Source organism: Marmota flaviventris, chromosome 12, assembly GCF_047511675.1.
Source record: "Marmota flaviventris isolate mMarFla1 chromosome 12, mMarFla1.hap1, whole genome shotgun sequence".
Classification (NCBI taxonomy): domain Eukaryota; kingdom Metazoa; phylum Chordata; class Mammalia; order Rodentia; family Sciuridae; genus Marmota; species Marmota flaviventris.
Window position 1 is genome coordinate 53,214,478 of NC_092509.1, and position 17,179 is coordinate 53,231,656.

Genomic DNA, 17,179 nt, shown 5'->3' on the forward strand with positions numbered 1-17,179 from the left:
TAGAGAACTGATGAACTGAGCTCAGTAGGTAATAGTATGGAAAGGAAGCAGGAGTGGACAATACTTTGATGAGTGACTCATGGCCTATTTTTCTACGAGTATATCTTTTCCACTGCAAACTATAACTAGATAGGTCCTCCCCTGCTTTTTAAAATCAAATACTGATTTGGGCACCCAAATTTTATGGTTCCTAATGGTTTTCATTAAAAGTATCAATATGTTTTTCAAGAACTTTCACTATCTGATTACATACTATTTAATCTTAATTTTTATTCCTCTCCAACATAAGTTCTCTATCCATCTAGGATATTGCCTACACTATTCACAAAATAAGCAAGTTAAAATCTCTCTTCTTACGTGTGCTTAAGTTGTTAAATTTACTGACAATGCCCTCTTCTAAAAACCTACCCTTCAGGACTTATGTTAACCTTATCTCATGAACAAATTCTCACTTAGTCACCCTCTGTTACCCTTACATATTGCTTCTCTCAATTTCTACTGCATTTGTTTTAAATAAAATTCACTTAGGCAATTACTCCCATTTCCCTTCCCATTGCTATTTGTTCCGTACTAATATCATCCATCCCTGCATATAAAAGCTATATAAGATTATATAAGGATCGATAAACATTTAAAATTAAATTATTATGTCATCTCATAGTCCACTTATTTATATAGTTTTTGGTTTTTCTAGATGTACAAGATTATTATTCTAGGTGGCACTGTATTGAGTAAGACTAAGAATCAACTCATAAGCTTTTTCCCTCTTCCCATGTATTTCCATGAAAGCATTAATGAAAATGAACTGATTTTTCTGTATACTTCAACATTTATTCAGAGATAAAGACACTTTTTGTTAGGTTTAAGCTCCATAAATTCCTTACATTTTTTTCAAGGACAGAGAGAGAAATAGGTAAAGCATAAACATTTCACTTAATTTCTAAAATTGGCCTAAGAAACGCAGACTAACCTATTTTTTTATAGAAGGGACTGAGGAAAGTTTACAGAGAAGTAAAGATATTTTCAAGGTAGGCCAGTATATGCTGTACAGAGTAAGGCAGAATTCTAGAGGTGCTTATTGAGACAAGGGCTGGCATTCTTCTCTTACACCAGAGAGTAAAAAGAAACCTTTCAGAAATAGGATAAGGCCCAAAGACATATGGGCAAATACGCAAGTATTATGACAATATGTATATCTTACAGTATTTTTTTTATTCAATGATGAGAGTTAACCTGTGCACAGATGATCTTAATCATCCATCATCAGAAACCCATCACACCATAAGTCTATTTAGAGATGTACTTTGCTTAGAAAAATGCCTTTTTAAAACTTACATCTCTATAGCACTATATTTAGAAGGCACCTTTAAATCTAGTTCATATTTGATTCATTCAAAGAAGGATAAAGATCAAATATTATTACCCACATTCTACAGGACTTGAAGATTTCTCATTCTGCATAGCAAAAGATACCTCATTACTTTAAAATCTATAGAAAACGAGTTATACTTTGGATCTCAAATGTCCTCCAAAGTCCCATGTGTTAAGGTAAAGGCTTGATCCTGAGTTTGGCACTCTTGAGAGGTGATGGGTGGGCCTAGTAGGAAGCCTTTAGGTCATAGAAGGTGTTCTGTTGAAGGGAACTGTAGGACTCTGGTTCTTTCTCTTTTTTTGCCACCTGGCCATGAGATAAGCAATTTTGCTCAGCCACATGCTCCCACCATGATGCACTGCCTAACCAAAGGCCGCAAAACAGAGTAAACCAATCATGGATTGGTACAACCAAAAACTATGTGTCAAGATAAATCTTTTCTCTTTTTAAGTTATCTCTATTTGTTACAGTACCTGAAAGTTGACTTAACACAATGTCATGGTATGGGGATGGGGGGAGGGAAATAAGATTTAAATGATAGTGAAGTAATGTCAGTTTTAATCTTGATGCTTAACTACCATTACGTAGTAAGGCAACCTTAAAAAGATCACTGACTTTTCAAAGGCTTCATTTTTCTCATATAAAAAAAGAAAAAAATTGGATGAAATGTTTTCAGATATTCACTCAAAAGCAGTTAGTAAATCATTATATGTAGGCACTGGAAGCTGCATATAAGATAAATAAGACTACATTGTTTCCCCTAAAATAACTCTGAGGTATATACATGAACTACATGAACTAAACAACCAAGAAAGAAAGTAGTACAAGAAAAGATAACAGCTTGATAAAGGACCAAGAGGAATATTTTAGAAGGAACATGAAGAGGAACATAAATCTGAATTAAATCTTAAATGAAAGCAAATTATACAGGCAAATAGAGGACAGAAAAAAATTTCAAAAAAAAATTTCAACCAGAGGGAAGACATAAACAAACGCTAACAGTAGAAAAGCAGCAAAAGTTAAATAGGGAATTATAAACAATTCAGTATTACTAAAACACAATTGTAGAACACGCAAGCAAGAATTGAAAGGAGAGGCTAGAGAGATCCTTGTATGATATATTAAGGTAACTGGATATTATCCAGTGGACAATGAAGATCCAAGGTAAGGCTTTCACAGGGGAATGGCATAGTTAGGGTGTAATATCAGAAAAATAATTTTGGTATGGGGATGGGGGGAGGGAAATAAGATTTAAATGATAGTGAAGTAATGTCTGAAGGAATATGAGAGGTACAACTAGAGGCAGAAAATCTAGTTAAGAATCCATAGCAGAGATAATGATGGCTCATTCGAGGGGAATTACAGGGAAAGACATAACAGGTTCAAGAAATAAGCAAATCAGCAGAACTAGAAAGGGAATCAGGAGTTGGGTAAAGATAACGATGAAATGGATCCAAATTTGTGTTCAGGCAGAGACAGAACTGACATATTGGATACAAGGGAAGAAACAGACAAAATCATCTTGAGTTTAGCTTAGGACATGTAAAGTCCAAAAAGCATCTAATATAGAGATGTCTGGTCTAAAGAGATATAAGGATAGGAGTAAGCTGCATATAGGTTTTAACAGAAACCCTAAACACCTCATTCAAGTGAATATACCTCACTCAAAGAAGAGGTACAAAATGCAAAGTGTCCTCAACCAGAATTCTGTTAAATACCAAAATAATGCATTATACAAAGAGAAAAATCAGGAGATATCTCAGAATATTATATAATGTAAGAGATCATCATAGAAGGAGAATGTGATCAAAAGAATAAATGAAGGCCAGATGGAAATCCAGAAAAAAATAAGAACTAAAAAATGTCTACTAGACTTAATGATGGGGTTCAGCACACACTTCCCCAAAATAACACTGAGGCATTTGAGAAAACAGTAGAAGTAGGAAGGACAGCCTTACCCTTCTCCCCTGAAGCAGGTCATAAAAACCTAGGAAGAATTCTCTGATTTTTCCTTAAAGGAGGTCTTAAGATGCTCAGTGTAGAGAGTTCCTCCCTATACCTGGAGTAAAGAAACATCCTCATCTCTAAAGACACTGTGTCCCTGTGTCTAAACAAACAGGCCTTGATAAAATCCCTCATTTATTACTACTAGATTACCCCCTTTTTCCATTCATACTTCCTTCATTTTAGCCATATCTTCATCAAACCTAAGCATAGACATATACAAGTTTATGTGTTTGTTTGTTTCGAAAGGGTCCCATGCCATGTAAAACTTACATTAATTAAGTTCATATGTTTTTATTTTCCTCTACCTTAAAAATTAAGTGGTCACTGGAGAATTCATGAAAAGGAGTTTCAATCAAGTAAATAAAGGAGGAAACTAGACTGCAGTGATTAAAAAATAGAAATCATGAGTGTAGACTACCCTTGTGCAAAATTTTAATCAGATGGGAAGGAATTAAAAATTTAATTTATAAAGAAAAACTAAAATGCCTTCCACTTCTCATGCTTCACTTTATTCATATGGATAAAATGCCTAGTTTAGTAAGATTTTATTAAAACCCACATAAATGTGAAGTAGGCTTTTAATTATAAGAAAAATAGGGGACTCAGATTATAGCTATCATGGGGACATAACACTTTCCAAAACACCTTACAAATACTTTTGTAAAAGTATCCTTTTTTAACTTGTTCTTTCTAGATATACATGAAAGGAGAGTGTATTCTGACATATCAAACAAGTATAATTTGTTCCAATTAGGATCCCATCATCGTAGTTATGTATGATGTGGAGTTATACTGGTCATGTATTCATTCATAAGGATAGGAAAGATAGGTCTGATTAATTCTACTATCTTTTCTATTCCTATTCCTCCCCCTTTTCTTCATTACCCTGTTGTGGGTTAACATCCACATATCAGAGAGAACATTCTGCCTTTGGTTTTTTGGGACTAGCTTAGCATATCACTTAGCATGATACTCTCCAGTTCTATCCATTTACCAGCAAATGCCATAATTTCATTCTTCTTTATGGCTGAGTAACATTCCATTTTGCATATATTCTACGTTTTCTTTATCCATTCATCTGTTTTAGAGCAACTAGGATGGTTTCATAGCTTGGCTATTGTGAACTGAGCTGCTATAAACATTGAAGTGGTTGCTTCACTACAGTATGCCAATATTAAGTCCTTTGGTTATAAACCGAGGAGTGGGATAACTGGGTCAAATGGCAGTTCCATTCCAAGTTTTCTAAGGAATCTCCATACTGCTTTCCAGGGTATCTTTTTTTAAAAAAAATATATATATATTAAAGGGTGCAAGAGTGAAAGGGAAATAGGGAGAAAAGGAGACTATTGGTGAAAGAAACTTTTCATGTTCCAACTATGCCTTCTTTTAATGCTTCATAAAAACATTGTTTGTCACCTCTGCCTGGAATATTCTTCTATAAATAATCTGCATAACTTCTATAAAATCTTCAGGGACCTGTTCAAAGCCTCCCTATAGAATCATGAACTGTAAAGGATCAAAAGGTCCTTATAAATCCATTGAACTCAGATTGTTTCCACTATGCCAAAGATGAGAGTTTCAGAGAATGACCTAAGGTCTAAGGTCATACCCATAGGTATCAGAAGAAATAATGCAATTAAGAGATAAGGCAAAGTTGTTGTACAAATTTAAAATAATTCATTTATTGTAAGGTCCAAGTTAATAATTCCTGAAAGCTAAGGAACTATTCTACAAATTCATTAGTTTGAGTCAAGTATCAACAACTACTTTATATAAAGATTACAGATGTCAACTAATATTTATCTCATAGATAAGTTGACTTGTCAGTCACTAAATAGAATTTTTCCCCAAGAGTGCAGCATTTATTTCAGCCTCTGCCAGTGGAAGTGTTGGAGCAGATGTTGGCAGACTGTGACATACAGTATGTCTTTAAAACTTGTTGGGGTGTGAAATTTCATAAGGTCAAAAAATGCTGCATTTTGATCAGCAGATAAAGGAATTCTGCGCTTTTCCAAATTATTTCAAACAAACCAATAGAATTACTAGCAAAATGGACAAACTAAGAAACTATTCTACTTTAGGTGAGACATGACAACATACATTGCTAATGGTTTAAAAGATAAATTTTATGTCTTTAAAGCAAATGTTCACCCAAAAGATTTTCAGAATAAAAATATGTTCTTAAGTCAATACAAAATATATTTGGCAAAAGAATTTAAAACATAATTCCCTACTGAAACAAACCCATTAATATCTAATGAGCATTCTGGTTGGGAAAAAAGATTTTTTTTTTAATACATACTAGTCTTATTTTTGTAAAAATAAAACCTCTATGTGAAAATCTACTGACATAAATGTAGAGGGCCTTTATTATAAGCTGGTATCCTTATCATTCAAATGATTCCACAAGCCCTTTGGTTTATCTTTTCCTTTAAAAAAATGAAATAAATAAGGATAAAGAAGACTAAGTCTCTTATAATGATAAACTGAATGTTAATAACATTCAGAAACTATTGATTTCTTGGATTTTTAAAATTGTTATTTAACTGAAATTTTTTAGCTTCAATTTTTCCTCATGTTTTTCAAGTATGGCTGAGATAACGTATGACCAAAATAAAATTTAAGGAGGCTGTCCAGTTAAAAATTTATTTTCATGATCCAGAGTCTAGCAAGCTCTCATAAAAGTTGATTTTTAGTTTAACTTTAAAATGTTTTTTTTCTGAATTAACACAGAAAGATCCTTTCACTGATGAATCAGCAAGTCTGAACAGTCTGAAGAGCCTGGTCATGACATATCAGTGATAACTGTCATTTTTCAGTTTATTTTGTGCCATGTTCAAATACAAAATTTCTAAACAAGTTAAAACAACTATGAACATAAAATCTCCTCGGAAAATTATTTCTAATGTAAATAATTTGTTTCTCACAATACAATCAAATGACCTAAGTTTGTAATAGAAAACTTTGAACACCTGACAAACTAAGTTCAATCTAACAACCAAGTTCAAAAGTATTCTTTTACATCTTCTAAAGAGAAACTTGTGGCACATATCTCGAAATTGTATTTATCACATGCAAATTCTAAAATGAAAAACATTAAACTATATGACACTGTATAAGATTATATGCTTAATCACGATAAATTGGAATTTCTATCAAAGTTAAAAATGTGTTATTTAAAATGGATCCAAACTTTCCCATAGGCTTCTTATTATATTGTAAAATGTTAAAAATCCTACAAATAAAAACAAGGTGAATCAACAATTATAATCAACTTACTTGCCACTGAAAAGTTGTTGAGGGGATAAGGTAAATCCACATCTTGAGGTTTCTCTTTATATCCTATGAATGAGCCATCTGTCTTCAAAAGGAAATATCTTGGCCTCCAGTTTTTTATATATTCTCCTATGTAAGGAAAGCATGCATGTTAATGCTGCAAAAAAAAATGAACAGCAGCCTTTACACGAAAAATAAATTATGATGCAATATATGTCCTACAACACTGGCCTTCAAAAATTTAGTTAGGCAATTTTCTTTTAACTTAGCTTACAAAAGAAAATACATAAGCCTACAATTAACATTCAATAAAAACCCAAACATGTTTTGTTTTTCATGATTTCACACTTTGATAATTCATTTGCACCATTATTCCTTCAGAGAATCATTCATCTGAGTACACATTTTGTTCAGTTTTTCATTTTATCAGATGGTTGTGAGAGCATATTTATTACCAGCCGGTTTAAAAAGCCTTGGTAAATCGGGCACACAGTATCTATGAATTTCAATGAAAACCACTTATAAGAGGAATACAAAATAGATGTTTCTCTTCCATGTGCCATTAACTAATAACATAATTTGTAAAAAAAAAAAAAATAGTTAAGTTTTCATTGTTAAATCTTGACTGTAACTTTATTTTTGGAGGAAAATAACCTTTCACACAGCGCTGTAAATCAAGCACACACACAAAAAAGCATGAGTTAGTAGCACTTAAACCATATACCAACTCACACATACACAAACATAATTGTTAAGAACACATGGCACAGTGCCATTACATAATCCAATAAACATATACATACATAGATTTATAAATAAGCTCTACTTAGCCACAAAACAGATTCTTCCTAATTCTAAGCAATACAGGTGCTCCATGACACCGCAAGAACTGGATGGCTAGCTGGTCTCATTCTCCAGCTCTCTACTGGATATTTCTAACTTGTTATTTAATCTCAAATGCTGAATCACAGAACTACAAAAAAAAAAAAAGTAAGTAGTTAAGTTTTTGATACAAATCAGCTTCTTCTCTTGACCCAAGGTCAAATCTAGCATCTGACTTCTCTGACTCCTTATCCTATCAGTAACTAGGTAATATAGACTTCATGTATCATGAAATATAATCTTTTGCCAACATATATTTCAGATGTGGAATCATTTCTCTGAATCAGCAATTGTCAGACTTACTTCAGAACATCTTTACATCCTTAAATATTACTGAGAACCCAAAGAGTTTTAAGTTTATGTAGGTTATATTTGTGTTTACCGTGTTACAAATTAAAAACAAGAAAACTTAAAACTTGTTATTACTTTCTTTAAAGGTAACAATAAACCCAGTACGTGCAATATTACATAAAATTAACTATTTTCAAAAACAATATAAGAGCAGTACTGCTTTGCATTTATGCAAATCTCTTTAATGTCTGGTTTAATAGAAATAGATTTTCTCCTCTGCTACTGCATTCACTTTGCTCCACTATGTTGTTTTAATTGAAATACAGCGGAAAAATCTGGCTCAAACAGATATACAGTTGGAAAGGAGAAGACTGACTATTCAAATAGTTATGGATATATTCTTTGATACTATACCAGATTTCAACAAGGAGTAGATTCTAAAAGGTTAGTTGCATTATGGAATTTGAAACCTTATCAATAAACTTTCTGTACATTTTGTGAAAAAATGTTCATCTACATTAGACTTTGAATGAATCTTTTACACTGTGCATGTTATTTGGAACATTATACACTGGTCCTACAGAAAACACTTGTTTACTGACTTATGAATATCTAAATGTCGACAAATTTCACATTTACATTTTTTATCAAGACCACCACGTCATCCTACTAGTCTCAGAGTGGTACAAACATTTTCCAAAATTTTATTATTTCTTTAAAAGCTCAATTTTCATTATTGTAGCAAATAATGTCAGTTTTTTTCCCCTTGTGTAATATACTCTGAAGTGTTTAGTCTCGTATCACTCTTCACTGAGGTGCAATAACAATTCATTAAATAAACGGAGGAAATATAGGGGCATCTTTCTCACAAATATTTAAGTGCATAAAAGAAAAAAAGACAAAAGAAAACTAATGCCCTTCCATCATTTTACTGAAAAAAAAATATGGTACTAATGTTGACAGTCTCTTAAACTAAATTCACAAAAGCAAAAGAATTAAATTCACAGTTCCCATTTTAACAATGAAATAGTTCCTCTTATTTATCCTTGTTATTTTACTTTTCTGTTTTTACTTATGTATTCCTATATAAAATTTAAAATCACTAGACCTTAATTCTCCAATGAATGATACAAGAGCAGACTTCAAATGTTGTAAAATAGTAATGTAGATTTATATTGATACAATATATAAGTCTGTTGAGCTAAATAACAATAGTTTAATAATTATATCAAAGGTAAAATGAAACTATCATTTGAAAAAATTGAAAAAAACATGATAACATAATTTCTTTTTATTTTGAACAGAACAAAATACACCTATTCAGGAAATGTGACATTAAAAAGAAATAAAAATCAGATTTTTATTTCTAAGCCTACTTTCCTTTTAGCCATAAAGTATTTACACCTTCAGATGTCAGAAACAAAAAAAAAAAATCACCATATAAATGAATCTTTTAAATCAAATTTTAGAAATTTAAAATACTTTATGTGGTCTATAACAGGACTTCTGGTTGCCAAAAAGTTCTTTTAAAATAAATTATGCATCCCTTAAACATAATAGTACATTATATACAGTGAGATATTCATTCACACAGAAGAAAAATTGAAAATTTCCCTTCTTGCTAAAAGGAAAAAAAGCATTATTTCTAAGTTTTTAAAATGATTTTGAGTTGACTCAATTAACAGTTATCATACTAAGCTAAAAGTGGATCTCAAACTTTCAATAGAGATTCCTTTTTTGTTTTGTTTTCTTATCATTGTTCATCTACAATATGAATTGATTTAGAAGGTGCTTAAAGCATATATTCATTTATTTGGTAATTTGTCGAGGTGCTTGAGATGTGACCCCCTCCCAACCTCTGCCAAAAAAAGGATGAGGTCTCTAACTTCATGGGACTTACTCCAGTATTTCACCAGATTTCAGGTGTCCCCTAAATGTTAGAGAAGGGTGCTAAGTAGTTCCTAAGAATCTCTCTTATATGTTCCCAATAAAATGCTGCAAAAAAGTTCACATAATAGTATGGTATGTTGCCCTAATTAAATATTCAGTATCTAGTTCCAAAAATGGAATGAAGAGGTTGTTTAATTTATAAAGGAATGGGCCTGACAGAGGGACACAGACTCAACAGATGGGAATTAAAAATAATAACAAAATAAGCAAGCTTTCTTGTCACTTTATGGAGGACAAGATCACTAGCCTGAAAGAGTATAAAAAATTATTGCTTTTCACAATATCCAGGCAAGACACTGTGTATACTAAGGATTAAGTAAGGGGGAAGAATTGTTCTGGCAGGCTAGAGATCCTAACTGGGTTTTGACCAGTTGGTCAAGGAAAAGGAACTAAACACTTTTTCATCACTGGCTCAGTAGCTGAAGTAGTCAATGTTGAGCTAAGAAACATGTTCTCAGACTATTCTAAAAATATGGACAAAAAGTTCTGGCTTTTATGAAGCTAAGTGCCCAAAACAAAGGTACCTCCCTTGCAACCAATTCTCTTTAGATGAACTGTTAAAAGTCAGCCACAATTTTACTTTCAAACAGAATTTTCACCTAAATTCATATTGGATGAAGTAATTAATTTTTACTATACTTTCATATTTATGACTTATAGGTTTCAATTTAAGATAGCTTGATTATAATAGAAAGTCATTTAAAAAAGGATTCATGTGATACTAACTATTCTCAAGAGATTGTTCTATGGACACTCACCAGTGTACAGCTAAAATTTGCATGCATTGTCATGATTAACCTTCAGTAAGCACTGCAGTCACAACTGGACAAAGTGTCCAATACAACCTCTTCTCAACTTTTTCTATCTACTTTAATGGGTACTTCTTTTTCATCCTCTTTGCCGGGCGGTTATATCTATTTTGAAATACATGTAATACCAAAATACTTACATAGTTGTGCTTTGTTTAATGACAGAGATACATTCTGAGAAACACATCCTTACGTGATTTTCTCATTGTACAAACTTCATAGAGTTTACTTATATAATCTTAGATATTTAGCTTACTATACTACCTAGGCTACAGTGTGTGTGTGTGTATGTATGACCTTTCACTCCTAGAGCCATGATGAACAAAGCAACACAAGACTGAATCAAGCCTAAGAAGAAATAATGCAATTAACAGATAAGGCAAAAAACAAGAGATTCATGAGGCTGCTGCTGGCCATACACAGTATATGATATTTTACAGTAGATACTTTATTTCAATTAAGTAGGAGGAGGTAATTCTAAAATAGTGATTAAAAATTATAGTACAGTAAATAAACTAATACATCATTTATTGTTAAGTATCATACTATAAATAGTTGTATGTGCTATACTTTTTGTATGGCTGACAGCACAGATTTATTCCAGCATCATCACAGACACATGACCAATATGCTGGCCTGTGGCAAGGACTTAGTTAGGTAACAGGAATTTTTAACTCCATTGTAATCTTCTGGAACCAACATGGTACATGTGGTCCATCACTAACCAAATCCAGTTGACTGTATTTCCCAAAAAAAGATCCTGATATTTTGGCTTTTATAGTAAACTGAATGATGGACCCTCAAAATATACATACATGCTAATCCCTGGAACCTGCAAATATGACCTTATATGTTCGAATACACACACACACACACACACACACACACACCTTATTTAACATAAAAATTGAAATACACACACACACACACACACACACACACACACCTTATTTAACAAAAAATTTGACTCAGTTAAGGATTTTGAGAAAAGCTCCTGGGTTATCTGGGTGATCCCTAAATCCAACTACAAATATTCTTTTAAGTATGGTTTTAACACATAAGAAAAAAAGGAGACAATGTAACACTATAGAGGCAGTTGGAGTGACATACTTACCACAAGCCAAGGAATTCCAAGAAGAAACAAAGAACTGACTCTCCCCTACAGCCTTCAAAGGGAATGTGGCCCTACTCAGACTTGATTTTCTAACTTCTGGCCTCCCAAATAGCAGAGAATACATTTGTGCTGTTTTAAGCCATTTACTTTGCTGTGATTTCTTACAACAGCACTAAGCAACTAATACAGTAACTAATGCAGCTTCCAAAGATTTGTTTAAACAAACAAACAAACAACTACTGATTCTTTAAATTTGGGGCATAAGAGGTATACATATTCAGGTAATACCTCCAAAATTCAAATGAAAAAATCCATATTCTCTGAATGGTGAAGAATTCTATTTGTGAATTGTGGAATTGGAAAAGATTCCTTTTTAGAGTTCAGTTTTACCTAGTTATGACTCCAGATTTTTCCTGTTCATATTAAAACAAATTAACAATCTCATTTTGAATGGGTGTTAGTTATAGAAAACAAGTTACAAGTAAGTTTAAATTTGGCTCCCAGGCTTTGTCTTTAACAACATGAGATGGGACATGATATAAGTTTAGATTCATACTTATCATCTAAAAATTTTAATATGATATTCAAATGGATCATCTTTACTGGGGTTTATATGCATTTGATACAGGCCCTCCCCTCCCCAAAATTGACAGGGCTCATTTCTTACTGCTCACCTAATGTCATTTTTTATTTAATAATCTTCAACCTAAATTAGTCCATACATGTAGATGTTATTTCATTATTTTTTTCTAATTTTTAAATTTTATTTATTCTAATTAGTTATATATGACAGCAGAACGCAATTAAATTCATATTACACAAATACAGCACAATTTTTCATGTCTCTGGTTGAACACAAAGTAGAGTCACATCATTCGTGTTCATATTTATTAACACTCCACTGAGATCAAATTGATTTTTTTTTTAATTTTTTAATATTTATTTTTTAGTTTTCGACGGACACAACATCTTTGTATGTGGTGCTGAGGATTGGGCCGCACGCATGCCAGGCGAGCGCGCTACCGCTTGAGCCACATCCCCAGTCCCCAAATTGATTTTTTAAAAGCTGAAGACATCAGAAAGTGCTAAAGCAGAAGTTAGGGATATGTCTCTCGACTACAAATGCATTAATTAAAATATGCAAATGGTCTTTCATATAGGAAAACTAGAGAATTTCTACATTTGTTCGACATGCAAATGGATGACCCTTAAACATAATTCAGATTTATATTCTCACAAATAAATTGAGTTAATGAATATGCTTCCATTTTGAGGCTAGGTTGTATTCTGGAACCTAGTCCTAACTTCACGAATGGTTGAATGTTAGACATGTGTTGAAGTATGTACCAGTTGAGAACGCTGAAGAAATATTAAAACTAATGGACACCTACCCTCTATATTAAAATTAATTATACTAAAAACATAATTAGGTGTATTGGGATCTTATTAAAAGAAATACAGATGTGATTCAATTGAAATCTATTTAACTGTAGCACCATTTTCCTTAAATCCATGATCATTTAGAATTCAATTAAACAAAACACTCAAATTGTTATTTTTTAACAGATACTGCCTTCCTAAAATATAGAAAATAAAAGACCCTAATTACTAATAGTTTGTATAGCAAACTGAAATTCTGATTTTTCTAACTCATAAAGGCAATACAGCTTTTAAAATGACCAATGGCCACTTTTTATTATAAGAGCTTTCAAAAACCAGCCATTACTTAATATGGTGGAAGCATTTTCAAACCTATGTCAGGAAAAGGAATTACTGTCATAAAGCTCAAACAATTTAAAGCTTAACTTTCCTGAGAATACTGGTTTTTAAAAATTTCATTTCCATGCTTAATCACAATCTAGGTTTTAAAATACATGATTATTTTATTTCTTCATACACCTGAGAAAAAAAAAATGAATAGATAACATCTACACTTGATCTATGCATTAATGAAAATAATTACTTTATAATGCTCATTATTAATAGATGGAAAGAGCCACTAGTGTTTATACAAAAAAAAAATGGCTTAAAAATGTAATCAACATTGTACTAATTCAGGAGTATTTATATAAATAATGCAACAATGTAACAGATTCATCCCATCAGTCAAAAACAATTTCTTTAAATAGTGTTGGATATATAAAACATATATCTTACCTAAAGAAATGCAAAAAGCTATGCAATATTTAAATATAGCATTAGTTTGATTAATACTACTAACTCTTTTAAAGTCAGACACAGGACATCAGAGGAGTGAGTAAACACTTATTGTGTGTTTGTTTTTTGAGATGGAGTCTTGTTGTGTTTTGCCTAGGTTGATCTTCAACTCGTGGAATCAAGCAATCCTCCCACCTCATGCTCAAATAGCTGGACTACATGTGTGCGCTATTGCACCAGCTTTTCTAAAAATTATTTTTTTAAATGATATACACAAACATATATTATCATGAAAATACAAGTACTTTAAGAATTTCCAAACAGCAGCTTTAAACCAAAAACTGAGCAGCTTTCAGTAAAAAATAAGTTTAAATGCTTTAAGAAACTATCTTTGGCAATATTCTTAAATAAAAGTCCTCTTTGGTCAATTTTACTTAAGACAAAAAGAGATGTAATGTTAATTTCAATATAAAATCTATTTCATTTCATGGTTCATAATGTAGTAAATATTTAGCTCTTGACAAATGCCAAACAAATTTACACATATGCATTACCTTTAAGAAAATATGGCAAAACCTCTTCTCTATTCTGGATTTCATAGATAGTACCACAAATAAAGAATATATAATTCATGATTGTGTGATACACCATAACTATTTTTAAACCAAATATGGCTACAGGATAAATGCATGATGATAAATATAATAAAATCTGTAGTGTTTACAACTGCCAGTTACATTTTTATGTAGAAAAGTCCAGTTAGTTCTAAGTGGAGTCCTGTTCATGTCTCTTAGAGAATAGGAAAAAAAAGTTTCTCACTGAACTTACCTTCACCAAGATGTCTTGAAAATAATCTTGGAGATTTTATGTTATTTATATTATAATGAATTAGCATAATAATTTTCAATTGCACAATTAATATGAAATATAACTTTAAAAATGAAAATAATTTCACACACTGTAGGTCCTTTTAAAATATATATTTATGTGTGTGTTTTTTTTTAATTCTCTTTTACTGAATCTTTCAAATGTTCTTTTCTTGCTCTTGGGCAAATTAAACATGTGAAATTCTATTGTGACATCTATGCAATGTCATTAAACAACTGATAACAACCAGTACTAGATGCGTGTTAGTTTGAATAACCTCTGAAATTTGGGAGATGTGTATGAAACATACCCAAAGCATTTCAGTTCCTTCCCAGCATTCTCATTCTAAGATGCTGTTCAATGAACATGACAGATTATGGAACACACCTTATTTAAGATTGGGGGGAAATGGGCTTTAGCTGTGTCAAAATACATACAAGCACTAAGAATGCAGCAATTGATGACATAGGAAGTCAAACCCTCATAAAGTTTTAGGGAGAATGGAACACAGGAAAAATGGCTGGGGTGAGTAATTTTTAACTCAACATGGAACTGATAACTTATGCCTACAGTCTCAGCTATCAAGGAAGCCGAATCAGGATTACTTAAGTTCAGGAGTTCAGGGCCAGCCTAGACACACAGAAAACCTCATTTTAAAAAACAAAACAAAACTCCATATGAAAATTTCTCCCATTTCTTTATTCATTTTTGATGATCCAGAATGTCACCATAAGTGATGGCAATCTCCCTTATTCCTTGGCATTTCCAAATAGCATCATATGTGCCTTAAGAAAAAGGTGCTCGTATTTGTTGATTTGATGCATTGCTGTAGCAGAAGGCATTGGGAGGATATCAGCACAAGATTCTTCAATATTTCATAAAAGATCTCTGGTTTGCTGTGATGAAGATTCCAAGATGAGGCACTGCACCCACTCCTCTTTGAGAGGTTTGTCTGCTCTCCAACTGGTCAATGTCACCACTGCAACTGGCCACATGAGGTTGTTTATATTTTGGTAATTTTGTGTTGTATTTTCAAAATGCCGTAAAAGCTTTCCAGATGTACCCACATTCCTCTGCTTCATCACATATGTTCCTTCATGATTATTTTGAAAAGTATATTGCAGTCAAGAATTTTTGCTTCCACTGCAATATGCATGAACTTGTCATTTTTTATGTTAAGTATAGTTTTCATACCTACTTCCTAAAGAAGGCTGGTGTCCATGCTTTGCTTTGAAGCTAAAGCAATGATGAGAAAAATACCTATGCAATAAATAACACAAGATGTTAGAAAGCCAACTTCTCTAAGATCTCAGTAAGGCTGATCTGTCATTCTTTATCTGCATTATTTTCTTTTGTTTTCTAGCACCTGCCTAATTTCCATCTACCTTTAAGCATTCTGGTATTTGTTTTATAACATTCTATCAATTAGTTACTCAAATCCTAGTTCCCTCTTTTAGAAAACATTATTTACACTTTAAGCCTAAAAATGATACTTTTAAATTATTTTTTTAAACACAAGAACATCCTAATAGAACTACAGTATTAAACTTTATTGAGAGTAAATAAAGCAAGATGAATGGTGGCAGTGTTGAGGGGGAAAAGAAATACAAAGCATTTCCACAAACTAGCCAACAGAAAATAACATCTTAGCAATTTAATGAAGAATAAACTATGAGATTAGTTTACATAGCAGTAGATATGTTGTAGAGAATTACTCAATCTGTACTCTGCTTCCTGCTGGGTTAAATGTGAACTAAATTATTATTTTGCTTACATTTACACCCTTGTAAATTGTGAAAGCAGACAGAGCTTTCTTTTTAATCTGCTTTCTGCACTATAAAATCTCCAATTGTACACACCTCACTGTATACAAGTTATTACCAAATTATTTTAACAAAGTATAGTCATGTAATTTTAAACTACTGCAAAGAAAGGGACCCATTTAAGAAGATAATTTCATTATAAATTTTATAACTTCCTTACTATAAATATTTTTCATTTTATTATACCATACTCTCTAAATATTTAAATCAATATAATATCCCACATTACATATACACTGTGGTAAGTAACCTTAATGAGTATCAAATATGGAAGTAATATGTCCATAAGATAAACCTACTCACCATGTAGGTCTAGCACCTACCACAGAGCAGGCTAGCAATAACCATTAATGAATGAATAAATAAAAATTATCTCTAATCAAAATCAGGGTTAAATTTACAAAGTAAAGTTCTCTCAAACAGAGAAATCTCACTACAATATAATCATATATGGTTCTAATAATTTTTCAGTTGGAACATACTTGATGGATATGGTATACAACAATAATGGTGTCTAACTATGGCAGTAATTGGAAACTGGCCAAGAAGGCAGTAGTACTTGCCTACCAGGAGGAGGCCTGGGCCACCTGAAGAAAACTCAACTGATCAAATGATTCAACCCACCAGTCCC

The 17,179-nt window shown here is 32.1% G+C and overlaps 1 protein-coding gene across 5 annotated transcripts in view; it reads right to left on the reverse strand.

Annotated features, from left to right (window-relative positions):
* Positions 1-17,179, reverse strand: part of Akt3 (AKT serine/threonine kinase 3) — a 302,015-nt gene that overhangs the window by 183,231 nt on the left and 101,605 nt on the right. For all 5 annotated transcript variants that reach the window (XM_071599993.1, XM_071599992.1, XM_071599991.1 and 2 more), the window contains exon 3: positions 6,659-6,784. In XM_071599993.1, coding sequence (XP_071456094.1) covers positions 6,659-6,784 — 126 coding nt within the window. The remainder of the gene's footprint in view (positions 1-6,658; positions 6,785-17,179) is intronic.